The sequence below is a fragment of the Parastagonospora nodorum genome, assembly GCF_000146915.1.
Source record: "Parastagonospora nodorum SN15 chromosome Unknown scaffold_3, whole genome shotgun sequence".
Classification (NCBI taxonomy): domain Eukaryota; kingdom Fungi; phylum Ascomycota; class Dothideomycetes; order Pleosporales; family Phaeosphaeriaceae; genus Parastagonospora; species Parastagonospora nodorum.
In genome coordinates, this window is record NW_001884551.1 from 416,956 (window position 1) to 444,120 (window position 27,165).

The 27,165-nt window shown below is 51.9% G+C and overlaps 16 protein-coding genes and 1 non-coding gene across 17 annotated transcripts; 7 read left to right on the forward strand and 10 right to left on the reverse strand.

The window, feature by feature from the left end:
- Nucleotides 1-932: 932 nt before the first annotated feature.
- Nucleotides 933-3,226, reverse strand: SNOG_02031 (hypothetical protein; the record flags this gene model as incomplete). The annotated part of the gene is made up of 5 exons (XM_001792598.1): nucleotides 933-980; nucleotides 1,031-1,365; nucleotides 1,414-2,245; nucleotides 2,294-3,075; nucleotides 3,100-3,226. The coding sequence occupies 5 exons, from the start codon at nucleotides 3,224-3,226 to the stop codon at nucleotides 933-935; spliced, it is 2,124 nt and encodes a 707-aa protein (XP_001792650.1).
- A 1,656-nt stretch (nucleotides 3,227-4,882) lies between these two features.
- SNOG_02032 (hypothetical protein) lies at nucleotides 4,883-5,323 on the forward strand (the record flags this gene model as incomplete). Its single annotated transcript, XM_001792599.1, has 2 exons — nucleotides 4,883-5,090; nucleotides 5,241-5,323. 2 exons carry the CDS (start codon nucleotides 4,883-4,885, stop codon nucleotides 5,321-5,323), a joined length of 291 nt encoding a protein of 96 aa, XP_001792651.1.
- Nucleotides 5,324-5,337: 14 nt separating this feature from the next.
- On the forward strand, nucleotides 5,338-5,545 carry SNOG_02033 (hypothetical protein; the record flags this gene model as incomplete). The annotated part of the gene is made up of 2 exons (XM_001792600.1): nucleotides 5,338-5,361; nucleotides 5,468-5,545. 2 exons carry the CDS (start codon nucleotides 5,338-5,340, stop codon nucleotides 5,543-5,545), a joined length of 102 nt encoding a protein of 33 aa, XP_001792652.1.
- A 193-nt stretch (nucleotides 5,546-5,738) lies between these two features.
- On the reverse strand, nucleotides 5,739-5,876 carry SNOG_02034 (hypothetical protein; the record flags this gene model as incomplete). Its single annotated transcript, XM_001792601.1, is given in 2 exon segments — nucleotides 5,739-5,823; nucleotides 5,842-5,876. The coding sequence occupies 2 exon segments, from the start codon at nucleotides 5,874-5,876 to the stop codon at nucleotides 5,739-5,741; spliced, it is 120 nt and encodes a 39-aa protein (XP_001792653.1).
- Nucleotides 5,877-6,019: 143 nt separating this feature from the next.
- SNOG_02035 (hypothetical protein) lies at nucleotides 6,020-6,209 on the forward strand (the record flags this gene model as incomplete). Its single annotated transcript, XM_001792602.1, has 2 exons — nucleotides 6,020-6,136; nucleotides 6,165-6,209. 2 exons carry the CDS (start codon nucleotides 6,020-6,022, stop codon nucleotides 6,207-6,209), a joined length of 162 nt encoding a protein of 53 aa, XP_001792654.1.
- A 2,083-nt stretch (nucleotides 6,210-8,292) lies between these two features.
- Nucleotides 8,293-8,379, reverse strand: SNOG_16644. The gene is given in 2 exon segments: nucleotides 8,293-8,327; nucleotides 8,344-8,379. It is a non-coding gene; the product is annotated as a tRNA-Gly (tRNA).
- An 830-nt stretch (nucleotides 8,380-9,209) lies between these two features.
- On the forward strand, nucleotides 9,210-11,203 carry SNOG_02036 (hypothetical protein; the record flags this gene model as incomplete). Its single annotated transcript, XM_001792603.1, has 2 exons — nucleotides 9,210-9,300; nucleotides 9,417-11,203. The coding sequence occupies 2 exons, from the start codon at nucleotides 9,210-9,212 to the stop codon at nucleotides 11,201-11,203; spliced, it is 1,878 nt and encodes a 625-aa protein (XP_001792655.1).
- A 142-nt stretch (nucleotides 11,204-11,345) lies between these two features.
- Nucleotides 11,346-11,846, reverse strand: SNOG_02037 (hypothetical protein; the record flags this gene model as incomplete). The annotated part of the gene is made up of 3 exons (XM_001792604.1): nucleotides 11,346-11,448; nucleotides 11,571-11,649; nucleotides 11,801-11,846. The coding sequence occupies 3 exons, from the start codon at nucleotides 11,844-11,846 to the stop codon at nucleotides 11,346-11,348; spliced, it is 228 nt and encodes a 75-aa protein (XP_001792656.1).
- Nucleotides 11,847-12,351: 505 nt separating this feature from the next.
- Nucleotides 12,352-13,474, forward strand: SNOG_02038 (hypothetical protein; the record flags this gene model as incomplete). The annotated part of the gene is made up of 4 exons (XM_001792605.1): nucleotides 12,352-12,449; nucleotides 12,554-12,783; nucleotides 12,841-13,058; nucleotides 13,106-13,474. The coding sequence occupies 4 exons, from the start codon at nucleotides 12,352-12,354 to the stop codon at nucleotides 13,472-13,474; spliced, it is 915 nt and encodes a 304-aa protein (XP_001792657.1).
- Nucleotides 13,475-14,092: 618 nt separating this feature from the next.
- Nucleotides 14,093-14,701, reverse strand: SNOG_02039 (hypothetical protein; the record flags this gene model as incomplete). Its single annotated transcript, XM_001792606.1, has 1 exon — nucleotides 14,093-14,701. One exon carries the CDS (start codon nucleotides 14,699-14,701, stop codon nucleotides 14,093-14,095), a length of 609 nt encoding a protein of 202 aa, XP_001792658.1.
- Nucleotides 14,702-14,800: 99 nt separating this feature from the next.
- On the reverse strand, nucleotides 14,801-15,109 carry SNOG_02040 (hypothetical protein; the record flags this gene model as incomplete). Its single annotated transcript, XM_001792607.1, has 2 exons — nucleotides 14,801-14,881; nucleotides 14,975-15,109. 2 exons carry the CDS (start codon nucleotides 15,107-15,109, stop codon nucleotides 14,801-14,803), a joined length of 216 nt encoding a protein of 71 aa, XP_001792659.1.
- SNOG_02041 (hypothetical protein) lies at nucleotides 15,069-16,622 on the reverse strand. The gene is made up of 6 exons (XM_001792608.1): nucleotides 16,531-16,622; nucleotides 16,462-16,481; nucleotides 16,324-16,410; nucleotides 16,177-16,272; nucleotides 15,498-16,125; nucleotides 15,069-15,448 (listed from the first exon to the last, which is right to left on the reverse strand). Exons 1-6 carry the CDS (start codon nucleotides 16,559-16,561, stop codon nucleotides 15,213-15,215), a joined length of 1,098 nt encoding a protein of 365 aa, XP_001792660.1. The 5' UTR covers nucleotides 16,562-16,622; the 3' UTR covers nucleotides 15,069-15,212.
- A 570-nt stretch (nucleotides 16,623-17,192) lies between these two features.
- Nucleotides 17,193-18,591, reverse strand: SNOG_02042 (hypothetical protein; the record flags this gene model as incomplete). Its single annotated transcript, XM_001792609.1, has 3 exons — nucleotides 17,193-17,685; nucleotides 17,739-18,195; nucleotides 18,375-18,591. The coding sequence occupies 3 exons, from the start codon at nucleotides 18,589-18,591 to the stop codon at nucleotides 17,193-17,195; spliced, it is 1,167 nt and encodes a 388-aa protein (XP_001792661.1).
- Nucleotides 18,592-19,038: 447 nt separating this feature from the next.
- SNOG_02043 (hypothetical protein) lies at nucleotides 19,039-20,293 on the reverse strand (the record flags this gene model as incomplete). The annotated part of the gene is made up of 3 exons (XM_001792610.1): nucleotides 19,039-19,511; nucleotides 19,564-20,050; nucleotides 20,144-20,293. The coding sequence occupies 3 exons, from the start codon at nucleotides 20,291-20,293 to the stop codon at nucleotides 19,039-19,041; spliced, it is 1,110 nt and encodes a 369-aa protein (XP_001792662.1).
- A 721-nt stretch (nucleotides 20,294-21,014) lies between these two features.
- Nucleotides 21,015-21,131, reverse strand: SNOG_02044 (hypothetical protein; the record flags this gene model as incomplete). Its single annotated transcript, XM_001792611.1, has 1 exon — nucleotides 21,015-21,131. The coding sequence occupies one exon, from the start codon at nucleotides 21,129-21,131 to the stop codon at nucleotides 21,015-21,017; it is 117 nt and encodes a 38-aa protein (XP_001792663.1).
- A 2,019-nt stretch (nucleotides 21,132-23,150) lies between these two features.
- SNOG_02045 (hypothetical protein) lies at nucleotides 23,151-24,540 on the forward strand (the record flags this gene model as incomplete). Its single annotated transcript, XM_001792612.1, has 2 exons — nucleotides 23,151-23,648; nucleotides 23,698-24,540. The coding sequence occupies 2 exons, from the start codon at nucleotides 23,151-23,153 to the stop codon at nucleotides 24,538-24,540; spliced, it is 1,341 nt and encodes a 446-aa protein (XP_001792664.1).
- Nucleotides 24,541-25,403: 863 nt separating this feature from the next.
- Nucleotides 25,404-26,856, forward strand: SNOG_02046 (hypothetical protein; the record flags this gene model as incomplete). The annotated part of the gene is made up of 2 exons (XM_001792613.1): nucleotides 25,404-26,222; nucleotides 26,260-26,856. 2 exons carry the CDS (start codon nucleotides 25,404-25,406, stop codon nucleotides 26,854-26,856), a joined length of 1,416 nt encoding a protein of 471 aa, XP_001792665.1.
- Nucleotides 26,857-27,165: the final 309 nt, after the last annotated feature.

The window sequence follows — 27,165 nt, forward strand, 5'->3', positions numbered from 1 at the left end:
CGCTAAAGCCACCCATGTCCGGCAAGCACCATCGACACATCGGTACTTGTGACTCGTCCACCTTTTACCCGATCGCATTCGGCTCCTGGAGGCCGGGTCGATGCTGGGGTACTTTTGAAGTTGCGAGGCAAGGCAGCTAATAGCCGTGATTTGGACGCGCGTTGGAAACGTCTCATGTAGTTTTATCCCTAGGCAGGGCGGGTGTGTTGTGTGAAAGCATGCAGGATTGTGCTGCGACAGGTGGGTGTAGGGTCCTACGTGTCTGATTGGTCAAGTGTGCAAGGTGGGAGTCTATCGAGATCATGAACACGAGCACATCATGATCAGGTGTTGGCGTGGAGGAAATTCGTGTCAAGAGCCACCAAACGTTTCTTTTTCCAATTACAATACTAATCGGGCACACTACAACTGCAAAACGCAAGGACCCTTAAGCCAGCCCAAGTTGACGTCCTTCTAAACTTCGCTAGACGTGTGGTTTTTCTCTACAGTAAATCGAGTCGCAGAGACAGACTGACTAATGACTAGGAAAGATTTGAGACGAGTTAAAAAAAACCAAAGACAAAATCCACGCCGGAAAATGGAAGAGAGCAAGGAGATCATCTCAAGACAAAAGGCGTTGCTTGAAGAAAGCAGCCCGTTCGAGTGAGAATACAAAAGCAAAGAGATGACTAGCTGGAGCTAGACCTCATTTTGCGTTTGGCTTGTCTTTTCACCATGCATGCAACTCCCTTCTTGCTTTGCCTGTCCGTCTCCAACAGTAAAGTCTTTATGTCACCACAAATGCTCGCTAAGATAGAAGAGACAAGTCCGTAGTACCCAGAACATGGAAGTGAGCTGACGGTCAACTCGTAAATGCTGTTGCCCCAGTGCGCAAGCGCAGACTTCAAAAGTTTTCGCCAAGACGCCATGTCCAAATGATGAATGCATAATCATTAGAAGAAATGGGTGTGAGGTTTGGAGAGCTCGTGGACCTCCATTTCCTAATCGACGAGTTAGCGAGGTTCATGTTATCGTGTTCGACGTCTCATACCATTTTGAAGGAATTGAGCTCTTCCTTGATTTGCTGTGCAAGCATAGGCGTGAGCCTATTGCAGGTTGCAATGTCTCCTCGGCGGTCATAGTCCTGAGGAGACCACGCATCGTGGAACTGGATACGCGGGCTGAAGGTGATGTTTCCTTTGCTACCTTGCGGAGTGCTTGGAAGACTTCTCGTGCTTCCATTCGGAATGCGAGGTCTCGCAAAGTAGTCCTCATTGCGAACGGAGCCCTTGTCGTTGGGCGTGCTCGGCGAATTCGACCTGAAGCTAGGAGCTTTGTCTGTTGGGCGTAGGACAGGGGATCCAGAGTCGGAACCGGTTCCGTTGCCTGCTTCGAGTCAGTATCTGTCTGGCGAGTTGGAAAAAGGCAACTTACGTTTTAGGATGCCCTTCTTGATATTCGATAGGACTTCCGCTCTTTCGCGATCACTGCCAACAATGCTCTTCCTCGTCAAGGAGTCGCTCGCGATGGAGGGGTTCACTATCTCAGCGCTTCGTCCAGCATCGATCGAGTTCCGCTCCAGTCTAGGGTAGCCGGTGCCACCACGAGCCTGGTCGTGAGGATCGGCGTTCACGTTGACCTTTTGTCTTTCAGCCTCAACTGTGACTAGTGAGACTTCTCCGACACTAGGTCTTGTGATGGGACCATCAGCAGCTGGCACACCGATAACCGACTTTGGCCTGAAGAGTCCCTTGATGGACCTGGAGCCTTTTTTCATGCCGTGGCCCATTTTTCGGAGCATTATCGATGCGGACGAGGCAGCCGAAGCAACAGACAAATTGTCGGTGGAGCCCATGCCTCCCTGACCAGAGTAGATACCAGCACCGATACCCGCAGCTTCCTGTTTAGCGATAATTGCTGCTTGTTCAGCATCCTCTTCATTTTGATATCTGTCCTTGCGAAGTTTCGCACGCTCCGCGGAAATGTTATTCTCCGCTGAAGCACGTCTAAGTTCGGCAGCGCTGCCAAATGAGAATGCACGACGTAGACGAGACTTCATGCCCTTATCCTTGTCATTGACAGCTGTGAGATGCTGGACAGCAGCGCTGGGCATGCCTTGTGGCCTAGCAGGGCTTGGTGGTTCGGATGGCGAGATGGGATGCGACAGTGGGGAGGGAGCATGTCGTCTCGCGGCTTCCGAGGCCTTTGGGGTGGCGCCACCTGCGACGGAAGCATATGTACGAGGTGCAGGTGCCTCTGTGCGGGTCTAAGAGCATATCAGCCTGGATGGACCCGGAGGTGTTAGAAGACTTACTTGTGAGCGTGAAGAAGCCTTCGAGGAGGCGCTGCCCGCACTGCCTTGTCTATCATGACTGTGGCTGGATGCAGGCCGGCTGCCCTGTCTTCCTGCGCTGGAGGCAGGTCTTGTCGGTTCCGCTGAGGCTGTGCTGACTGTTGTGCTCTCTGCAGTGGTGGAACCGACGTGCATCGAAGCCATGTTTGCAGCAATCGCGTTGCCATCGAGGCCATTGAAACTGCGTCTCCTGTACCTCTTTGCTGCATCTCCACCACCTGAGCGACCAAGCGAAGAATCATCGGCGCTGATAGTCCGGTTGTGTCCCGGCCGTGCAGGGCCAGTCAAGTCAGTGTCCAATGTGGGTAGGGCTGGCGAGGCTTGGGTGGGCGTGGTAGCCGACGAGCGCTGCGTTGGGGTAGATGCAGCGGTGGGTATGCTAGTCGAAGAGTCTGTTCTCCCAGCCCCGCGCCTATAGCGACCAGGCGAAGGCTTCGTTGGGGCATCGCCCACAGAGAACGACAGGTCAAGCACCGAGGTGGATAGCGTGATGGATGACGCCGCGCTGTCATTTGGTTTCCTGTTCTCCCCTTCCTTGACTACATGCGATGGGTTGGCCACGGAGCGGTTGGAGGAGCCCGAAGTCGAGACGGTCGAGTCGGATGAGGATGAGGGGTGGGAGGGGTGTCCCAGGCGCGCGTGGTTCACGTGGCTGGGTGCCTGCTGCGAGACCTGAGGTTGCGGTAACGAAACGGACCTGTTCTCCTGGCGCAGAGGAGGCGTGCTGGAGAAGGCGTATGGTGCTATTGGCGTAGTCGTAGGCGTACCTCTGTACCCCGTGCCACTGGAATGCCCATTATACGCCTGATTTCGTGGCATCTGCGAGCCGCGTTGTTGCTGGTGATGTGGCTGTGACGGCGCGTTTTGGTAGCCATCGGAGGGCGAATATGGCATTGTACTGGTTCCGGATGTCTGGACGATGGGCGCGAGTACCTGAGCCATCAGTACCCGTAAACGCTCCGGTGATGGGATGCTCGATCGAGATCGGCGTGGGCACGCGGCGGCAGGTGCGTGGAAAGTAGCACCAGGGTAAAAACCTGCAATTGCCACGAGTATTAGCAGAGCGCTGTGTGGCGGTGCGGGACGCGAGTGGGGTGATGAAATGTGGTGTGGAGTGTGTGGTGTGTGGTGTGGTGAGTGCGGGCTCAGTCGCTGAGAGACCAGGACAAGGAGCTCGACAACTAAAGGGAGCCGAGGACACCCCCTCTTTTCTTCTCGGGCGCTGTGCAAACGAAAAGAGTCAAGGAGCTGTACCTGATGCGAAACAAAAACAGAGAAACTATTAAAACACAGAATAGAATGCAAAGATGCCGGTCGGGGGGCTCTGGAGAGGCTGTCGTGAATCGACGGAGATGGCAGCGTGTACCAAGCCTCCTCGAGCAGGACAATTAAACCTGCATTGGACGATGTGTAGGTGGCGGCGACGGAACTGCGCTGGAGAGGACGAACGGTCAATCAACAAGCAGAAGGAAATAATAGAGGATGGAGGGTGAGGCGTCGGCGTTGGCGGGTGAAGAGTTGAAGTTGTGCTCAAGGGGTAAAGTCTGGTCTATGCGCTGCTGCACACGCTAATCTAGACATGGAGGATCAATAACTTACGCTCTGCTCACGCCAGTAGACTGCTGGGCACCGTGCTAGCTGGTCTCCGAGGCTGTCACGGGAGTCGACTTTCACGCTCTTCGAGGCTGCGAGCTGCGGCTAGGTAAGGTTGCGATGTCGTTTCTGGCACTGCAGTTGCTGTTCCCGCACTGTTATGCAAGCGTGGATGCAAAGAGGCCAGCTTACGTGCACAGCGCACTGGCGTTCATTCACTTCGGCCTACGACTGAGGGGAGCAAGGCTGTAGACGGTGGCACATCCGCAGTCGAGCCGATCGATGGTCGACGTCCTCCCGCCGGTGGCGTCTCCATGATTCCTCATGCTCTCAATCGCATCTGCGCGGCGAGTTCACGGCTTCACTGCCTGATCCCAGCCCGCACCCGGCCTATAGAGTGCTCGAGCGCATTTGATATAGCAATTGCTCGCGCCGCCCCTGCTGCTGTGCTGCAGCTCCATATTGCGGCCCGCCAAGTTTGACGTCCAACTGCTAACTGGGTACTTGTTGATCCTCCAGCATCAGAAGCAGGGCACTGTTGCCGTGCAAGGAGCATCGCGATGCATGGGTAGACGCACAACAGAGGTTCATGCTCCGTCACCGCCTAATCGCATTCTGCTCCATTCCACGCCCTGGTAGCTTCTGAGCAACGAGCACACAAACGCATGCTCGCCCATTCCAGGGTCCACCACACACAGCAACTCGTCACGGCTGCGGGCAATCTACCAACCTCTCGTCGTATTTCCCTATGCTGTGGAGAGGCCACACAGGCGTGGAATATCCTAGACGCGTTTAGCACGCCCAAATACGAACGCGCTTCTGGTAAGGACTTGCGTCGAGGGCAGACACTGTCCAACCACACGACGACGCCGCTCAACGAACCCACACCTGCGGCTGAGCCGTTTGCAGGAGATGGTGAAGAGCGGTGGATACACCGTCTCTGGTGCAGCAACCAAGATGCACTTCAGCGACGGATTTCGTGGCCTGCGCAGCGCCCAGCAGGGGTCCCCATCCCTGCTTGCATACGATAAGAGCACTGAGTGGTCATGCTCCATGGTGTTGAAAGCTCACCGACACGTTCCCCGCCTCTCCATGGAGCGTCCGCCTATCGCCACTGCGAATTGCGCGCTGCTTCCTCTGCTGCTTGGTTCAACTCTTTCCGGGTGTACCTCGCTTGCCGGGAACAGGCCGCGAAACAAGACTCTCGAGGACTTGCTGTTCGAAATTTTTCAACACATGTGCACCGTGGGCTGCAGGACCCCGTTGCTTTTTCCCGTTGTGCATGCATCACATCAACACTGCTACTTCTGGGCAGGGTCCGCGGCACGGGGTGCGGCCGACGATTCACCATTTGACAGGCGCGATTTACCACCAGACAAAATGTCGGAGATGGATTAATTGTGATTGCCAAGATGTGGAGAAGGGCGCGAGATGAGGTCTGTTTGATGTTCCCCTCCAGCGCACCATATCATTTCCTTTGATTGCAAGCAATCTTGGGCCATGTACACGGAGTTGATGCATTGGTGTTGCAACAAGCTGCAGACATGTCTTCCAGCAGTCGTTGGCCCGGCTCATGCTGGCGAAGACGACATCGCCCAGCATGTCTCCACCCTTTCGTAGACATGGGCTAGGATGACGCGAGTAACGCGGTGGAGCTCTGCTATTATGGGAAGGCGCTACCAATCACCAGCCGAGCTTGGATAGGCGCGGCGGAACGACGAAAATCTCCTTCCATTTCGGGCCCCCTGACCATTCACCGCCCGCGCCCACCTTGTTATGGGGCACGAGCACGGCTCATCAACAGATGCACGCTTCACTTTCGCCACTTCATCGACGGCGGCTTTCTGTTGTCGCACATCGACTCGTCCGCGGCGGAGACCACTTTTGGCCTCCGCAACCTCCGTCCTGTAGGATACCGAGTCTGCGATTTGAGTTCTCGCTTATCCGTCATTGTGGAACATGGCGCGACCAGATCTTCGTAACGAACCGTGGGTTTGGTCGCTGACAAGCCAACTCTACTCCTAGCAGCAGTTGTGCTATGGTCGAAAACATAACCTGAAACAGGCAGTAGAGGAGCATGGAGCCGGTGAAGAGATGGTTATCGTGGCAGCACACCCGCCCGTCAAACTAGATTGCCCGGGCTCCGGTGTGTACAAGAAACAGCCCATGGACCCTCAACAACCATTTCAGGGTTGCGACATCATGCCGCTGGTGTGTTGCTCACTGTGACACACAATAGAACAGCTTGCAGCCTCGAGGACAAGTGGTATCTCCTCTCGCCTAGGATGGAGACAGCAACCAAACCCTGATTGTCTTTGGGCTTCAAGCATGTGTAGTCTTCATACTCGACTTCATGCCGTCTACCACGCAAGGTTACGTACACCCAGCTCGAAAGGCTGCCTGCAGTGCAACCAGCCAGCGATTGCCGACAGCATCCGATTTATGCTAATAAGGACACTTCCGATTCAACTTTGTTACGGCGATGGGTCTACTTCGGCATCGAGAGGCGGTCAGCACATGTTCTTTGTCCAGCACGGCATGCGAGTCCCGAAAAGCAAAATTCGCGTCTCCTGCGTAAATGTCCTCAACAAGCCGCTCAACAAGCCTTTATTTCGACGGCTTTTCTCTTGCTGTACCAATCACAACTTGGAGATGCTGCCTTTGACCAAGCATCCGGATCCCGCATGCATCTTCTCAGCTTGTGGAGCCGGCTAGACTCTTCCAGCCACGTTAGTAACGTCATGCTAGGTATACGTAGGAGTACAGTAGGAGGAGTAGGACGCGGCTTCTGCTTTTTGATGCTCGCCCAATCATGTTTTGGCACGACTTTCGAAATCTCTCCTTGGCCTACGTTAATCAACGATCTTGGTTTTCCATCTGCAGGATCGGGAAACAGGTGCAAACAGTGAGCCGCAGGTCTAGATCCCCTCCATGCGCCGATCTCCTGTAACAACCGCCGGCAACGAGCTTCCATTTCGGCTGTGTCAATCACTTTAAGTGACTTGGCAACACGGAAGTGGCACTGCCATCAGGCGTTTGACGCTTCTCGCCGGTCGGCATCCCTTTGGTTAGTTGGCCATGTCAGGGGCAAGGTCATGAATATGAACCTTCTGCAAACACACTTTTGCAGACGTCGGCATTTGATCGCGGTAGGATTTGCTGGCTTCCCTTTGACTGTGGCACTCATTTTGCTCTTGTATCACACTAACGTCACTGCAACTACGCCAGCCAGCCGTTGCAGTAGGTAAACGTCACCCTGGACCCTCGTTTCACTGTTTCAGGCTGACTGTTTGCAATCCGATCGACCGCCAGTCGCAATTTCCCGAGCTTCCAGTGCCCCCGAACCGGCAGGCAGAGTATGACGCAACCGATTACCCGCGTGCCTTGCAAAATTCCAGACTTCTCCGCACTCGCGTGGTGCGTCGCCTCGATCAGCATCAGTGCAATCCCTCCCTTCCATGAACCGCAAACTTGGTTGTCATGTCGCTTCAAACCTGAAACACTGGTCAGGTACCGGTACCACGATTCTCGGGATCTACGAACTTTTATGTTCCCGGCGCAACGACATTTGCTGCAGGGATGTGCTTGAACACTGCGCCGAACTTTGTCATTCTTCTTTTGGGCTCATGATCATAAGCACTACGTAGCCCCTTCATCTGACTGGTCTTTATTGTAGAAGACGTCTGACTGTATTCGGACTGAGCATCGTGGGTAACTTGGAGAAAGATGGGCAATCAACTGACCAAGATCCGATAACTTTATGTTCTTGACATGGCAAGCCAACCTTGTAGACTATCAACTACTGCGAAACTAAGAAGTGGTAAACAGGGTGTATGATGGGTTCACCCACAACATGTGAAAGCAGCCAAGTGCCAAATCAGGCCACTGTCTTTCTGGACATCAACCAAAAACAACGACTTTCGGCCCTTCATCTCGGTGTGGTTATGAGATGTAAATGTCGATCTTTGGAATCATGCCACTTGCATCTCCAGAATCTAACATCTCCGACCCATTAATATAATCATTGTGTTTGATCACCATGACTCCCTGCCGACATTGCGATGTTCTATTCCGATGATTCTCGGTCTCAAAGATGTCCTAGCTAGCGCATCATGGTGTCATTACACCCAGCTGCGTCCACGTGACCTGCACATTTCAAAACTTCGCGTCACCACCACAAGCGCAAAATGATAGCAAAATGAATCAGTCCCAATACTAACACTGCAGACATTCTAATCGTCCGTTTGGGCATTGATAAATCGATGGTATCTCCCACCAAATTTCCCCACCTACCCCCCAAGGATAATTCATCGTCCCGATCAACCACAACACCACCAGACCACCCCAAAACAGCAAAAAGTAAACTTTGCATCGGCCGGGAATCGAACCCGGGGCTAGCCGAATTGATCTGATACAGATGGCAACGGCTAATTTTACCACTAAACCACCGATGCGGACTCAAGATGTGATAGTCTTGATTGATGGAGAGCAAGTATTTTGGTCAACTTATATTGTCAAATCTGAGCAGGATGAAGGAAGATACGATCATGTGAGAGATGGTAAAGCTGTGTATGGAGATCGACGGGGGGTGGTGGATCCGCAACGAGGGGAGTCTAGATTTTCGTGGTGTGGCCCCGCTATGTGGGGAGTACAAAACGACTGGGTTTGGTTGCATTGGAGTGCTACGGCCGAAGATCCCATAAACTTTGTAGTCTATAGAGATTAATTTGCTTAAGTTAAGAGCAATCATGTTTTAGCTTCGATGGAAGATTGCTATTCTGGTAAACTTGATACTTCTCTCGGTTGAAGCTATTCTTGAGAAGGTTCGTATCAGTCATCACAGATGTTCGCGCCAGTGAAAATTCCGTCGAGTTGAAGCTCTGCAACTTCCTAGAGCTTTTCGCTGCTTTATCCCTCTGGTACCGGGCATTTTTAAGAGTGTCGAAGCAGTCTTGCTGTATTAGTTCTATCAAGCGTGCCGCAATATTGCCGGTTCAGGGGCACCGAACTTTACCACACCACCCTGACACTGCGCTATGGTCGTCCATCTAGGAACCAGACTCACGATGCTCGAGAAGAAACGAATGCAACAGTGATGTTTTTCCGACAATTATGTAGAGCCGCGCGGCACGATTTGACTGTTGCTACGCGCCGCTTACGAACACCTCTCTGTTCTGCCATCAAGATCAATCTCACCCGTTGGCCACTTCAATCTTACTCAACGAGCGGAGATGGTAGAACGCCTCCCAACCAAAACGATATCCAAGACGATGAATTACGCAACATGGACATCGATGAGATAGAACGCGTCGAGAAGTATTGGTTCGGCGACCATGCTACCTGGAGTCACGAGCAGCTGCTAAGGCTCGTGGTCTGTGAGTTGCAATTGTGCAGTGATCCATAAAATCCACTAATGTCGTAGCTGTACCACTCATCCCACCACATGAGTTGAGCCGCTTTGCAAACTATGCTACTACTGGCCTTCTTCCAGATGGCACCAGAACATCTCCTCCTCCGATGACAATGGAAGAACTCGGTCTTCTTCATACCCCCTCCCACAGATGGGCTGAGGGCCCAACGAAGATCAAAGATACGTCGTGTCAAGATGCTCTCTCACCTCTATTTGGAGCTCCCTACAAGGGTACTGATCTCAGCGTCCCGCCGTATGCACAATTCCCGGCAAGACTGTTGCCGCTCCAAGCCAAGTTGTGGCAAGGCATGGCTCCGATGAATCGCAACCGCTGGCTGCAAAGACAGATGGGTGATCCGGCCAATTACCGAAATCTCATGGAGCTGATAAATGACATTCTGGCTATTTTCAAATGGTGGAATGAAGAATCGGTACAACATCGCATGCGTGCTGGGTTCAACTTCCTGGTCGACAAGCACGTTGAGTTCGCAGCACCTGTCAATGATCGTCGCGAGAAGAACGGAGTTCCGCAAAAACTCGATCTCGCAGCCATGTGGGCAGAGTACTTCTATGCCCGAATCTCAGCCATGTCGGAGCGGACGCATCAGTGGCTAGTAGACCGGGTCGACGAAGTGCAAAGCCGCGCATTTGCAGAGTACACTGTTACGCTCGAAAGCGCCGGTGACGATCAACAGGCTGTTGGGGCTGCAGGGAAAAAACTTTACGAGTGTGTGCAGGACCTCAACGCCATGATAACGAAGGTAGATTACACTCTGGGTATACCGATGACAGGCTTCAAGGGCCACAAGGCATCAAGCAACGCCTCTGTCCTATCTTTGGATATTCGTGACGACCTCTACCAGAAGCTAGCGGCCACAAAATCGTGGACGCACATGGAGAAAATGTTGAAAGCGCAGGATGCGGAAGCTGCAACCGAGCAAAAGCCACCGAAAGATATATCAGAGCTCGTTGCGCAAATGAAGAAAGGCCCTCAACCAGCAGCACCAAGATTTCAAGACCAGGAAACTCTGATCGCGCACTATCATGAAGGTCGTCGCAACCGCGCTGAGATTCGCAGCGCCCTTCGCGGTGCACCTGCACCCCCGGCTGATGAGCAATGGATCGCCATCCTAAAAGGACGCATGGACTTCTATATCGCAAACGGCCGTGATCCCAAAACCCATCAATGGGGTTTCGTCTGCTACCGCCTCACGTATAACCAGACTGACACTGAATGGGCAGATTTCATGGCCAAACTCCGCGCCGACATGGACAACTCCAGAAGTGGGGAGTGGATCCAAGGCTTCGACAGCATCGCAGATAGGGCTGGCCTCGAGATGTACGATGGCCGGGATTTGGGCATTGCAGAAGGAGATATCGAAGCCGCGAAAAAGCATTTCAAAGAGACGTATACCATGCTACCGACACTGGGCCGTATGTGGGCGCAAGACTTCCTCGTCATCGACGCACAGTCCTATTCATCCTACGCGCATCCGGAGCCAGAAATCGAGCGTCCGCCAGTACCCTTCGGGCCGTGTTTCGGCGACAAAGGAGGATTCGTGAGACTGGTGGATACAATCGAGTATCCGGCAGGCATGCTGGATGCGATGTCGCCAGGGTACCAGGGCGAGCTCAAGGTGCTGTCGAGCTTGGTGTTTACTGAGGTATACCCGCTGCTGGCGACGTTTGCGTTGAGGCCGACGAGCTTGTGGCCGCTGGCGAGGCTGCATCCGAGGGAGGTGTATGTAGGGAACACGATTGACTCGCAGGAGGCGTGGTGGGAATTTTGCCGGATTGATATGGTGGCGATGATGGATGGGATTTTTGCAGATTTGAGGAAGAAGAAGGCTGCTTTGCGAGAGAAATAGGGCTTCTTGGATATCAAGTGCCCTATCGTTCAACTATACTACTGGACGATGACAAGCATCCGCCAACCTTTGAGTGGCACGCACTCTGAAGTTTGTTCTCATTTAATCCCATGCAAATGCACCTGGTCGACGAAGATCTATACTAATAGATGCCCCAGTTGACACGCAAGGATGATAGGGGCTTGTGCTTGTCTCCCAGGATTGGAAGGCGCGCTCTGGACTGCAAACGGGTAAGAGAATGAAGCCTGGATTTTTCAGGTCAACGTCCAGGAGTTTGTCGATGGTGCCCTAGTTTGTGGGCCGAAGTCAATGTCTGCGTTGGGATTATCGGCGGAGCTACCACCGCCACCCGCAAACTGTCTTCTACCATTCCTCCAGGTAACGGCGCTCAGACTCCACAACACACTCAGTCAGGCATGGTGACCAGTTGGCGACCAAGTCATAAGCTAGGAGCATGTCAGCTTTGCAGACTTCTTGAAATGGAATACTAGCATTAGGAGTGACTGTACCGAGATGCAGGCAGGCGTACATGTATGCGTTGGACTGATTGGCGGGCCGCCTACTACAACCAAGCCAACGACAAAAGCTGTTGCGGACAATGGCATTCAGACACCTCAGCCTCCTCAGCCGGGGATGGTGACATGTTGCACGAAGTTTTATTATCCATGATGGAGTTAGCTGGAGCTAGATCATTAGTTACGAGAACATCGCCCTTGCCTACTTTGTCAAATGGAACCCTGGCGTTGGCCTAGATTGTATGACTATGTGGGTGGGCACTAATGCATGCATTGGTGTGTAAAGATGCTTCATGCCAAGTGGTAAAGAGCTTGACAAAGTTGACTTGGAAAGGCTCACTAAATAACCATACCTGAAGAAATGTAATGTTGATTCAAAAAATTGTTATATACCATTTATTACGACTACTCCCCCTAGCGCAGCACGGTCGTCGGCCTCTTTCCACCTGCGCGCCAAAGCGATACCTCTAATTGGTCATGATCATGGTGAAGAATGGGCACCCTATTGACACTAACAAACCACCTACTGATCTGCAAGCGCCCTATGTTCGCGTATGACACCAAGACTCGCTAAGCCTCCTACGATCTATCAACGATCATCCCCTTCCTCACACTCCCCAAAGAACCATCAACATGACTGCATTCAAAGCCCTCAATTTGGTCGGCTCGAATGGACGTTGTTATCGCCTCAAGAAGTTGATACAGGAACGACCTCACTTTGGCCGCGTTTGGTTAGCATCGTTCGATCCACCTCCCATGTTGTTCTATGATAAAATAATTAGTTCTTGTGTAGATCTGGAAAGGATCAATTCATATTGAAAGACATACCTCAAAGCATTTTCTCGGCCTTCAATGAGAACATTCGACCAAGACTTGCTCAAACTCCCCGTATACGACTTCCGTTGGACACCATCCCAAATCAGCGCATATTTGTATACGAATACATGGATGATGATTTCTTAAGTCTGGTTCGGAACGACATCCCATTACGAGCTCGAAAGGAAGTCCTCAGTGCTACTTTGCAAGGAATTGCAGATATGCACGATCGCGATGTTGTCCATTTAGGTGATTCCGAAGATTCAGTTATTTCCCTGGTTAATATGAATGACTGATCTCCAGCAGATGTCAAGCCTAATAACATCTTAGTCAATCACCGTCATATGGACCAAGAGGTCGTTATCGAAAAAGTACAAATTTCTGATCTTGAGAATGCAGCCTATCTCCCAAAGCCTAGGTGCATCAAAGGAATGCTAGCTGGAAATGATAACTGGCGCAGCCCTGAAGGTCATTTCAAGGGGGAACTGAACAAGCCATCCGACTTATACTCATTTGGGCTGGTAGTAAGTGCTTAGCATGAGCGAAGATTTCTCGTTGCTAACTAAACAAGTGCATCTACGCTATCCTCGGGCGTGTCATACTAGGGCCTGACGACGACTTCAAACTCCACGAGTCAAAAGGTGCGCTACCTGCGTTCATTCGCCTGCAGCGCCAAATATCGTATTTTGGAGACAAAGAAGGGTTGAATGGTCTCATGAAGCATGTTGGTGATGAGGAAACGAAGTGCGAGGTCCTTGGAATGCTCTGGGAGGAGCGGGCGGCAGACTGTATCCCATATGTGCCCTTCTCAGAATGGCCGGATGTTGACTCGACGTTCAAGGACTTGATCAGAGGATTGAACAATCTGGACCCGTCACAGAGGCTTACAGCTCGTCAGGCATTAGAACATCCATGGTTTAACGGAATCGAATCTACTTGACAGTAGCGTAACGGTATCCATGGAGAAGATAGTGCACAATTACAATCTTGGAGCAGATGCGCGGGAACCCAGATGTGAGGGGCTGATGGAAAGACCTTTCAGACACAACATGATGTGCGCACAACTGAAAACCTAATACGATTTTCAGTGGATTTCGGTCTATCGACTGCCTCATGTGTTTCTAAAACGTCTAATTATTTGAGACGCGGCTGGATAATCGTGCTCACCATTGTGGTTCCGCTGGAACCTGGAAAACAACAATTGTGAGCGCATCTTAAGCCCATGAAGCAGGGCATGTAAATCTGGAGAACGACAGAAGACGAGCGAATTGATCGTATTCGAGCCTAAACTGTTCTGCTTCCATCAGCACAAGCGACCGTGAGATATCGCTAGTACACCAGGCGATGAACTACACATCACCTTCCTCACCGCACCTCATCTTTATCTCCCTAACACCTCTCAGACTCCCATTTTCTGTACATGTCTCGATCAATCCCTCCACACACTTTCCACTGTATCACAAGCCCACAACCTCCGCCTCGCCTCCCAAACTCTCTACTCACGAGCAACGAACAAAACCTCCCTCTTCCTCCCATCCCACCCTACAGTCCCAAAATTTCACACCTCCTTACGCTTCTTCGCCCACAAATTCTTCACCATCCACCGTTCCCACCCGCTCAACCCCTCCGAAAACTCTCCCATCGTCCCATCATGATTACACAACATGGCAGGCAATTCTTCCGTCTTACTCATCCCGCCAAACACCTTCTCCATATGCGCCTTCATCATCGCATCTACATTCCCCGACCCACTCATCCTCCCCGATAGAGCAGTAAAATGCCACTGCAACCCCGGGATAAACTCATCCATGAAATCCCGACAAATCACGCCGCTGAAGTTATTCCTGCGGGCTGCGCAGCTCTCCAGCCACGCTCCCCACGCGCGCAACGGGGCGTCGAGTTCTGGCGTGACCTGTGTCTCGCCTGTTATGCGCGCGAGTTCGGGGGAGTCGTAGGCGGTTAGGCAGCGGTAGATGGTTAAGCAGTAGGTAGTGAAGTGGAAGGATGAGGAAAGCGGGATGGAGGGGGCTTGGATGTAGATGCTGTTGAGGGCGCGGATGATAGTATGTTGGTGACTGTCGGATAGGTCATTCGCGGTGTTGGTGGGGCTAGGGATGGGGAAGTGGTGCATTGGACCTGATTCCCAGGAGAAGGTGAGGGGCGGCATGTTCGCGTGTTGAAATGGGGAAGGGATGTATGATACGGGTATTTGACTTGATGTGATGGAAGTGGAAATACAATGCGACTGATGAGAAACAACAGAGAATCAAGGATACTGTAGCAACGATAAGACGACACGCATGTTTCCATTTGCCTTGGACTCGCCTTGCCTTTGTGCAGACATATCCTACCAGTTGCCAAGCTGTGTAGAATCATAAGTTGTAAGTTGTCCAGGGCAGCAACAATGGCCGTGAGCCATCACCTGTCCGGAATTACAAACCTCGCCACGACCATCAAAATCAGTATGACAGCTCAAGTATGGTGGCTTCATAGTGGCTGTTTCTGCAACATTAGAACAATGAGGGACGAAACATACAAGTGCGAGCGTAGCGAAAATCATTCCGAAGCTGGCCATTTTGGGCGACATCACTGATGTTCACTGTTCAGCGAGGTATTCTTTATCTACCCCTCTACATGGCTGTTCTCCACCACGCAATTCTTTTTTGCGCTCACTCACTCTACTTCTTCAACAGAGTCTCGAGCTCAGCAGCTATCGCATCACCGACCTCGGCCGTTTTCGATGTTCCTCCGATATCACCGGTTCGTACGCCCTTGTCGATGGTGATTTTTGTTGCCTCGTCAATCTTCAGCGCAAGCTCAGGCAGACACAGCGAGTACTTGAACATCATACTGATGGACAGGATGGTCGCGATGGGGTTCACGATGCCCTGGCCAGCAATATCGGGTGCGGAACCTGTCCTTGATCAGCAATTGCAGCCCCCAAGTGAACGTGCAGAACATACCGTGAATGGGCTCGTAGATGCCGTTCAACTTCGTCTTGCCATCTGGAATACCGCCCAAACTGGCACTTGGTAGCAGACCCAGACTTCCCGGGATAACACTAGCCTCATCACTGATAATGTCACCGAACAGATTACTTGTAACTACAACACCGTTCAGCGCTCTCGGGTTCTTGATCATAAGCATGGCCGCCGAATCAATCAGGTGGGTTCCAGACTTGAGGTGTGGGTACTCGTCCTTCATGATGCGCTCGAATGTCTTCCTCCATAACCTCGAAGTCGCAAGAACGTTTGCCTTGTCCAAACTCCAGACGGGAACCGGCGGGTTCTCAGCAGATGCGAGGCTACCCGCTAACCGCACAACGCGCTCAATCTCCTCGACGCTGTATGGCTCCGTGTCCATGGCCTTGCCGTCGCCCTCATCCTCTTTCCTCTCGCCAAAGTATATGCCTCCAGTGAGTTCGCGGATGATGTTGAAGTTTACGCCGCGGACGTTTTCGGCTTTGAGGGGTGATGAGTCGACGAGCGAGTCGGACGCGAAGAAGCATGGTCGTAGGTTTCCGAACGTTCCGAGCTCTTTGCGGAGCTTCAGGATACCTTGTTCAGGACGCACCTTTCCAGTTCCCCATTTCTATGACTATCGTCAGCATGAAAGTTTGTGTCAGTGGTGGTGTTGTCCTACTGGTCCGCCGACAGCACCGAGAATGATCGCATCGGCGCCTTTTGCTGCTGCGAGTGCTTCATCTGTGAGAGGATTGTTGTGCGCATCTATTGAGCACTGTGTGATGTCAGCGGGTGCTCAAACTGGCCGCAGATGTCAAAAACTTACACCTCCAAACAGGTGCTCTTGGAAGTTGAATGTGTTGTCTGTGTGCTTCTCGACAACCTTGAGGATCTTGAACGCCTCTGCGACGACCTGTGTTCCCTTGTAAGCTTACTGCATGCAAGTCGGGCGCAGCTGTTGTACCTCAGGGCCGACACCGTCACCTAGCTGCAATTAGCCCATTGCTCACGTTCTGTTCAGGAAACAGCTTACCAGCGAGAACAACAATGTTATGGGAAGGCATTGCTACAGTACAGGAATCGTGAAGAGAGGAATGACCAGTGTTTTGGAGCTCAATTGTTCACAAGCAATCTTGCGAAGCTACCCCACGATGACATTTGAACCCCGCCGAAAGCCGCAATTCGCTCCGACTTCGGGCGCCTTGAGCCGAGCAACCACCGAATCATCTATCACCCTAACTACACTTCCGTTTGCTTTACAGGCGTACGTGAGACACACTTTGGCTGTTTTGAAAAAAATGGTGTCTTACAGCGCTCCTCGGATTGCTCATAGTGCCGTCGCCGATGCCGCGTATGATGTCATTGCGATCCATTCGCTCGACTTCCAATATAAACATCCAGGGGCCTTCCTCCTAACGACCGCCCGTTCTATATTACTTTCTCGGACCTATCGGCTTGTCTTTACGCTGACAATATGCTCAACAGCATCTACCGCGGTCCTCGACGTGTACTCCAACTGCTCGGCGAGCGACTTATGGAGGTAATCTCGGGATAGATGTCTAGCACGAATTTCTTTTCAGATCACAGGTATGATTCCCGACGTGGCCGACGTGGGACCAGTCTTTCGAAATGCCCGTAAATCCGTCATACTCTTAAAGTACATTTCAAAGCTGTTTTGTTGAAAATCGCGCTACCTCAAGACCCCGAAGAATCCATAGTTGATACATCATGTCCCTTGAATCCACCACTCTTAGCAGGCTTTTCCTTCTTCTCGATCTTATCCACTTTCTTCTCCGGTCTCCTTTGTTTCCACGCCTGTCGTTTTTGTTGCCATCCTCCAGACGTCAGTTCTTCCTGACTTGAAGTCGTTGTTGTTTGCGTCTGCCGAGGGTCCACATGCTGAGCATGTCCTCGCTCGTCGGCGTCGCCGGGCTCCATCCGCTCGAGTTGCGCCCCTGGATTGCTATGCTTCGGTTCGCTATCGTGTCCTGAGCTTCGTAGCTCTCGCGCTCTTCGGTGGATTCGTCGGTAGAGATGGCGTGTGGTGGGTAGAATACTGGCGATCATGTAGATGGAGGGTTCGACGAGGGCGTAGATCATGGGCCCACCGGAGGCGTACCATGTTGCGTCTGAGAAGAGAGGGGTCGTAAAGAAGACACTGAAGCGGAGGGCACAGGTAATGATACCCCTGTATGTTGTCAATCTCATTCCTCTTCCTTAGAGAAGATCTGCGTTTCTTACATTGAAGCAGCCAGAAAGGTAAGGAAAAGACCAATCTTCTCCGACAGAGGCATTCGAAGTTTGATCAGAAGCGGCCACGGGAGTATCAGCATCATCACGTCCGTGACCAGACTCGGAATGCTGTAGCTCTTGTAGAAGAGCATTACATCTCCACAAGTTCCATCGCCTGGATCTACTGCCTGCGTCCAAAAGTATCGGAATGGTCTACAAATCGAGAATGCCAAGATGAAGGATATTACGCCTTGAAGGATGATGATCACGCCGATGCCAATGATGGCGCGACGGTAGCTTGTGACCTCAAAGACTTGGTAGTAGAGGAAGAGAGCGGCAAGTTTGGCGAACATAACTGCTGGTGTGTAGGTAAATTCGAGGACCTTGGACAACTTCAGCCATGTTTGGAATGTTGTTACTGGCACAGCCGCGACATGGTATCCTACGCCACCGATTTGGGTCATTACTATCATATGTCAGTGTCAGTGTTCACTGTTGACTATTCGATGGTTTCCATCTCGATGGAAGTCATTGCAGTTTGTGCCTGCTCACAACCCATTTCTTTGCATTCTTTGATCATTTACGTCGTCGCTATTCCTCACAAATTTGTAATTCACACGATAGGACAAGTTGAGATATACTTACAAATCCCCGTCACAGCGCTCCCCAGACATAACACATAGCACAGTGTGTTACACACCAGCATCGGCAGCCCCACCGCCTTGGGGTTGTAGTACCGACTCACATAGAACACCGCCAGAAAAAATGTATCAATTACGATAAACGCAATGCTGACTCGCTGGTCCAGGCCTGGATCATTCGTCTCGGCTAGGAACTCTGGCGAAGGCGACCCCGCTGCCATCGTGGGCGTAAGAGGCGTTCAGGCGTTCGGGAGGCGGCTCATGCACGGCGGAACGGAGTTCGTGCAAGTGGGGCGTGGGACAGGCGTCTTATGTTGTGTACATTGGACGAAGGAAGTGCGCACCGTGCGACAAAAGTCCGCGCGATGAAGTGCGACTGTCTATTCGAATAACAATGCGACTGTTCTGCGCTGTTGCGGCGCAGCTACGGTCCCCGGGGCTAGGATGCGACAAGTTGCGGCCACTTTTGCGGCAAGTCCCTCGCGAAGCTCGCGAAGCTTGATTTTACTTTTGGCAGTGATCCGCGTGGGTGCGTCGAATCGGCGCATCGAGTGACATTTTGACACAAGCACGCGCCAGGTCTAAGGAGGGGCGGCCAAAATAGTACGATGATGTGCTGACACCACGGGATGAAGCAATTGTGCCTTTGATTGTCTATTGCGTGGTGGTTAGTGCTTCTCCAACCACTGGTTCACTCGATCTGCGATCTCGAGGTTGTTCTTTTCCATGAAGAACATGTGGCCGTTGCCATGGATGCCTTCCTTGCCCAGATCCGCATACTCTACATCTACGCCAACTTGCTCCAGATACTTGACAGTGCAGTAGTCATATGGCGCATGGAACGATGCTTCGCCAGTCACTACAAGTTCTGGGATCTTAGCCAAATTCGTTAACTGCTTTGCTGGGGCCTTTTGCATAATGCAGTCGTTGTGATCACCGTCGATTGCAGGCTCAATGGCCGTCTCAATGTCTTCGGCGTTCTTGCCTGCTGACGGGTTATAGCCGATGGCCAGGTCCGTGAGGCCGAAAGCGAACGCAGGATCACTTCCGAACGGCGGGCGAAGCGTGAACGGAGGCCCTGAAGGCTCGAGTTGAACAATACCCTTGACAAGGTCGGGTCGCATATCTCCGACTCTCCAGCCTGTTTCGCGTCAACAAAACCACCAAGATATAACACTTTCGGAGGGACATACCATATGCACCAGCCTGTGAGTGGCTGATTATATAACACGCGCCTACAATGTCTACAAGCGCTGAATATGCCTGCGCATTCTGTTCCTCGCCAATGAAGCGATCTGTCTGAAGCTGCACCTGGCTTCTATAAAAAGCGTCGAAGGTTGGATCACCCATGCGACCGGTACCGGGCCATTGTGTATGAAGCTTTGCCTGCGGCCATCGGTTTCCATTATTCGCCACGTCGGTGAAGATATCAGACACGGAGCTGGGAGGGCCAATAGACCCAAGATTTCCTTGCCCAGGGAACCAGAATGAGCGACCACGAGCCGGCTGGTCTGAGAGGTAGACGGTATGACCTTTGGAGATGAAGTATGATGCCCATCCAGGCCGTCCATCAGGAGTCTCAAGGAAATTGGTGCCAGTTTGTGCCGCGCCTGCAATGAAGATAATGGGAAGTGGTGGACTCGCTGGGGCCGGGTGAGGAGAGAGCTTCTCGACGTAAATCTGCCCTATCATAGCTAGAGACGTGGAGTTGGTTGTAGTACCCTATTTTCCGTGCTTAGAAATATTCCAAGCTCTTGGTAATTCAGGACTTGCAGTGATGTTGGTGTATTGTCCGCCCACGTACAGAACCTCACGCTTCGGGACGATTTCAAGGAGCTGGGACCCATTGGTCTGCGCATTGCCTCCTAGAAAGGCGACTTGCGCTAAATATGTGACAGAGGCGAAGGTACGAATGTTCACCATATTGAACAAATCCTGAAAATACTGCAAAGACCCCGAGAGGGAGACGTTTGCAGGTAAATAAGAGAACTCCAGCTTGATGTCGGGAAACATGAACCGGGGAAGGAAGAAATCCGCACTTGTGGTTAGTGCATGCCGTCAATGGCGGCAGAGGGCTCGTGTCAGGATCTAATGCTATCGCGGGATGTCGACGCTCTGCGTAGGTAGTCACTGTGCGAGGCGAGGGCCTTACCTCCAATGGCTTATAGCGTTTCCACCAGGCATTTGAGCCGTTCCGAGATGGGCCTAGCGGTGGTCACGCATCACGTGATGTGCTCGCCCAAGCAGGCCTCTCATTGCATACGCTGGCAAGAGACAGACGTAAGAATTGAATAAGCAACCAATCTCGTTACGTGGAGATTCTATCAGAATGGGTTTCCAGGCATAGTGAGCTGCCTCGAGCAGATGTCGCGTCCATTACAGCACACGTGCAGGTTCGCGCAACAAAATAATGACCTGAGAACAGTCTGCAGCTACATTGATGCCATGTATGCAACGGCAAACAGCTATTCATATCTCGCCAGGTCATACAGTACGTAAGCTTCAAGAGCATGTGCAGCGATAATCAACCACCGGTCTTTTGTCGCATGCAGGGGCTGAACACAAAGGCGGGCACAACGCAGGGTATGCGGCTGAAAGCGTGATGCTGTCAGGCTCAAAAACGTCTCTTGCGAATGTCAGATTGTCACCTGCTGCTCGCTCTGGCCTTGATGCCGTTCAGGGCTAAACGCTGGGCAACATTTGTGGTAGCCATTTCATCCTTGTATCTTCCACAAAACGTCGCTGGGAATTGTCCGAGCATGGTTGCGGGAACTGGATCCTAGTAATCCAAAGTGGAGACATGATGCCGTTCATCCGCTGACTGGCTTGTTTGACATTACAAGGGCGCAACGCAGATGTTTCGTCTTCTTATAATTCCAACCTGTCAGACGAACATCATGATAAAGGGTTAGTGAGACCTCAGGTTTTGTTGGTTTATGCAAGGAGTGATGGCCGGGATGCATCTGCTTGTCACAGCTCCAAAGAGGCATCTGTGCACATATAACTTCCCAATCGATAGAGCGGGTGTTGGCGTTGGTGAAACAGTAGGACAGGCTTGGGCGGTTGTAGAAGCCTCGCCGCCTTGGCAGTGCGACGACGTGCTTCAACGTGACTCTGAGTTTGGCCCGGGAAGGCCGTGGCTGGCTGGTGAGACCTTGGAGGAAAACTTGATAGTGGAGCCAGACTCGGAGTTGTCGCTGTTTCTGAGCAGCCAGGTCCGATAGGTGCTGAACACCAGGATACAATCAACGGCGAGAACGTTGAAAACAGACAGTGTCTGCGCACCGCATGGAGGGACGAGCTCCGATCCGCGTCCTGTTAGAGGCCTCAGGGCGTCCGTTATGGGCAAAGTAAAACTGTCTTGCACATGTACATGCCGGTCCAAACAGAGAGACCGACCCTGGAGTTCAAGCTGAAGCATGAAGAAGAGCCAAGGCAGACGATCGCGTCATATGAACTCTGAAAAGTCAAGCAAACTACGAGCGTCTAGACTGTGTTTCCAAACGAAGCTGCTCATGATCTGCTGCGCCGGTTGCGTTGGTCATAAGGTAAGTTGTATCGCGGCATGCCAACTGATGCAGTTGCGCCCATGTCTTGCTGATCATTGGTGAATCGATCAAACAGAGGCCATGGATAGAAAGGACAAATCTTACTTGAGATAGAGTACCTAGGTATGCACGTCATACGCGCTATGCAGCCACGGTATGCCGTCAGATTGTAAAGAAGTAAGACAGTGGCAAGCCTGTGGATCTGAAGGAATAGACTAAAAGCATACATTCGCGAGTCTGATTGATCGGACTTAGACCGGGCGTTTGATTACAGTCGCAGCCCGAAAACCTTGGGGCTGTGGTGAAGCTGAATACCTCAGGAGAGATGCTGGGCTCACGCACGTGGCTTATCGATATCTCTCCATCGGCACCGTTGCCGATGGAAGTCCCTGTCAAAGTAGAGGCGAGACCCCCTTGAGAAAAGATTTTCATTACTATGCATGTCTGCTCCGAAGATCAAACAAGCGACAATTCTTGTCTCGTTGATCTACTCATGGTATGCGAGGAGAGACAGGAGGCGTGAGTCGCTCTCGCTTGCGGATCCCCGCCCTGTCGCTTCCAAAGCGCTCGGCTATACCGCATCAAGACGAGCGTGAAACACATTCTGGACCTCGCCAGGCCATACACCTGCAAAACTCACCTTGATCTCGGACGAAGGTTCATTCGACGCGCCACAAGCTCCCGCGGCTCGCCGTTTCGAAACAGTGAGAAAAGGCCGTGTCTGCAGGTACGCGAGCACGCCTTGCTGAATTGGCCAACGCGTCAGTCAAGGACCACCTAATATGATCCACCAGCTGGGGAACCCAAACCAACATGCGGGTCACACAACGGCCGCAGGCGCTGGATCTGAATGTCCTGTCGCGGAAAGGTAGATGAGCGCGTCACGTTCCCTCGGTTTTGCCGCCAGGAGCTGCCTTTAAAAGCAGGATGCCGCTCTTTTGGACAGTCGGCATCACTTTTTGTGACACAACCCCTCGTGACAAGCAAGCCTTCGTCGACATTCTTTCTACATCCATTCCTTTGTGTCCGTAAACGCAGGGTCGTTTCTCTTCTTTCAGCCCCTTGTTACCTTTCGAGTTGAGCTCACAACGTCATTACCAAAGTGAAAATCACTGTGTGAAATCTTCCACAACAAGGTTGACTACATAAGACTGAACTACTCTCCACCCGATATCCTAACACTCATTTGTCAACAAAAATTACAATCGTTACGAACTACTCACGAAAACACGATGCTCACAAACACTCTTTCTTTGCTCGCCCTGGTTGGCGCAGCTCAAGCCCATATGAGCATGTTTTACCCTGCACCTCTAGGTGGCGCTCCATCTATCAACAAACAGTCGGCCGAAGTCGACCCAGAGTTCAATTTCCCACTTGGATGCTGTGGTCCTGACGGTGGTGACTCCAGACCTAGCCCTGGTGTCTGCCGTGGTCACATCGACAAGTTCGATACCGAAACAGCCTCAGTAACCTGGACGGCCGGGCAAGAAGCCCATTTCCAACTCACAGATCACTCATATGACCCGGCGGCACCCGGCGGCACTCACTATGGAGGTTCTTGCCAAGTTGGGTTCTCTGTCGACAAGGGCGCTACATGGAAGGTTGCCGCTTCTTATCATGGTGCTTGTCCCAAGCATACTGAAGACGGTTCGCCCGAAGCCCAGACCTTTGATTTCAAGGTGCCTACGGGTATGCCAGAGGGAGACGCTTTATTCGCTTGGGTATGGCTGGTAAGTGAAGGTACTCAACTGAAGCTAAATATATACTGACTGAAGCCAGAATCGTGAGCATGAAGCATTCTCGAATTGTGCTAAAGTCAACATCGCCAGCGGCTCAGGAAGCCCACCATCTGAGCCTGCCGCACCATCCAAGCCGGCAACATCTCCACAACCACCATCTCAGTCATACGGCGCTCAGCCCCAACAGCCGGACAACGATGACAAGCCTGCACCGCCAGCAGTCACTCCTCAACCATCACCCGATCAGCCTGGAAACGGTGCTGCCACTACCATCTACAAGACCGTTACGACCACAGTCGGTGCTGGCCCTGCTCCTTCAGTCAACCCTGACGATGACTACGAGGATTCTGAAGATTCTGAAGACTCCGAAGACTCCGAGCATGGAGATGACTCTGAAGAGATCGACGATTCCGAGGAGCCCGATGATTCTGAGGAGACCGAGGACTCTGAAGATTCCGAGGATTCTGAGGGATACAAGCCCCGGCGTCACACGCATCCCCACCGCCAGGTCAACCCCAATGCTCGTAGGTACGCAGTTGAAGGATGGAGCTGTGAGTGCGTCCGCGAACCCTCCAACTCGCGCTGCTACTGCGACTCTTCCAACTTTTCTCCTGTTAAGCGTGCCGAGGTCGAGAAGAAGGCTCTCCGTATGCACCGCCGCACCCTTTACAAGCGCATTGATGCTTGCGACTGGGCTTCCGCTCCTGCCATGGAGACATCGTACTACACCATAGACGCCAAATGTGCGCCCAACGCCAAGGCCAACACGCCCGAGAGCGATGAGTTCGAGCTCGGCTGGGATGTCAGCTGCGGTGTTGTCCAAGGCGATGGAGAATACAAGATCAAGATGATGGAGTGCAACATGTTTGGTGGTGGATACTAAACATGTAGTGTGCATGGTTCGTCTTACCTTCTTGTCATATACCCTTTGGGCATTTTCACCTTCTTTACTTTCGTTATGGGCTCAGCCCCCCTTTATGATTTCATTTCTTGGAGATCCTGTTGATGCGTATCGCGTCCGGGTATCTGCGGCTTGCTGTTAGAGCGTCGCGTTGTATAGTGGTTGGGGCATCTAGGTACCTCGCTACTTCATGTTTTATGCATAAGTATCTTATGACTAGTTTGGGCATTGGAAAAGGAAAAGATTGTTGACAAGGTTGGGTGGTGACTCGGCAACAATTGAACAATTTTACTTCTCACACAATTTTGCAAATTGGATATAAAAGCGCCATCAAACGAAGTGAAGTATTCAACATAATAGGAGCTATTTATTCTTTCTCTTACCTAGTATGCAAGGACTGCCAATATCTACAGCTGCAATCCTCTTTTGAACGTAGTCTAGCAATATGATGCCATACAGTATACTTCGTTCGAGAGTTACGGCACACAGAGCAGAATGACAGAATTCTACAGGATGAGAGCGAGGTGAGAGTCGCAATGGTTTGCGGCAGACGGCATCGTAGGCATTTCGGAACCCTGTGCGGGCAAGCACAACGTACCTTCCGCACCTTCACCTCCGTTTGCCCGCCCCACTTTCCCCCACCATTCTAGATCTTACTGCCCACTGGCAGTTACAATCAACCAGCCGCGCTGCGAAATCTCATCTTGACCTTTGAGCCAGCTCGCGGCCTTCTCCTTTCCCACATCGTACGATCATTCCGAATGCGGTCGACTCACCAATCCTGGCAGAGATAGGTGTAGCCACTTATCCTACACGCGATTGCTCGAGTCAGATAATCGCCATCCATGGCTCTCCCAGACATCGCTCCAGGCGCCCCCACTAACTCGACACCGGCTACAATGCGCTCACCCTTTCCACTTTCACCCGAGCTGGTTCATAAAATCTGCAGCAACCTCCGCACTAGTCAAGTTGCCCAGCTCCGGCTCGTATGTCGTCTCTTCGCGGAGATTGGCAAAGAACATCTCGTGGAAGAATTGTGCTTCTTCACATATCCGCGGAGCATAGAGAAGGTTATCGAGATATCCAGGTCTGAGGAGTGGGCGCCCAAAGTCAAGACACTTGTATTCGAAAATGTTGCACTCAAAGACTGGCGTGGTTTCCCTTGGGATGATGACTTCTTCGATACACGGAGAGGCGCAAGAAATGGGCTGTCAAGTTACACGCAGCGCGATTTCGCTACCATAAAGCAAGCTGTCGGTCAAATACTATTCTCTGGTCTTGAAGAGAGTGCGATCTTCAGTTTCCGCAACTTGAGGGCCGTTCATTCCCATGAGGGCTTCTCAGATGAACGTCCATACGGACGGGGTATCAACATGAGACTTGTGGACATGCTTACCTATGGCAAGCATTCGAAAAGTCTAGCCGATCTCATATGGGAAGATCGCGCTTCCCTTCGCATCTTTCAGGAGCCGATGTCGTGCGAGTCTACGGAAGCAGAATACGGCTGCTACTTGAAAAAATCTTGGAACTCTCTGGAACTTTTGTCTGAAGGCAGCTGCATACCAAGTGGGTTTAAAAGATCTGGAGACCCCGAAGCGGAGGTTCAAAGGAATCTCAGTTGCAGGAACAAGACCAACGAGCCTGACACTCCCGAGTCCGCGTCAGTACCTAGCTTTTGGGGGTGGCTTGACGCACCTTGAGCTGTATTACGACCCATCAGCAGATTCCGTTGATCGTGACGAGAGGTTCGACTGGGACATAAGGTTACTCTCGCAATCACAGGTCGATTTCGTGAACCTTCAGACGTTGTCTTTGTCCAATGGACGGGTCACCGAACGACTTGGTGGGCTGGACATATCTCCACTTGGCTGGCATAACTTGTCACTCCCGAAACTTGACTATCTGAGCCTATGTGGCTGTCTCTTCTCGACCGATATCCTTACACTAGACGGATACGTTGCAACTTGGCTCAGCAAACAAGAGGTGCACCTCAGCTTGCGGGATTTTGGAGCAACAGTAGCCGGCCTGGAAGCTTTTCAGAATGGATCCCCCCTTGAATCGGTCTCTATATCGGATTCCTTCGATCTCACTTTATCCATAGGACTGGAGTGGGCCCCCACAACGGAAGTACGACACTGCGGAAGCCAGTCAACAACCTGGTCCTGGAAATCGCCTAGGTACTTTGTGACAGATGACAATATTGAGGTTGGGACGATCGAGGAGTTTCTGTTATATGTAGGGTGCAATGCGGAAACATTTGGATACAAAAGAACTCCATGCGACAAGGAGCCATCTTGAAGCCGAGCTGGGTAGCCTGATGTTCCCTATATCATTCGGGCGAGGAAGAATTGATGTGCAGCGTGTGCAGTGAAAGATGAAGTTTGGCTGGCGAAATCAATTGGACTCGTGGAGCAATGGACGCAGTCGTCGCGAGGAAGAAGAATGAGAAACATATGGAGGAAGTTACAGCCCGGACCAAGCCTCGAATGTGAGTATGTGAACAGTCATTTAGTGGGTCAGCAGTTCCAATCTGTACTCAATGAAATGCCGACTCAGAAACACTTAGACCAACAGATACTGACCAAAAGTTGCGCAAGTCTACACCAA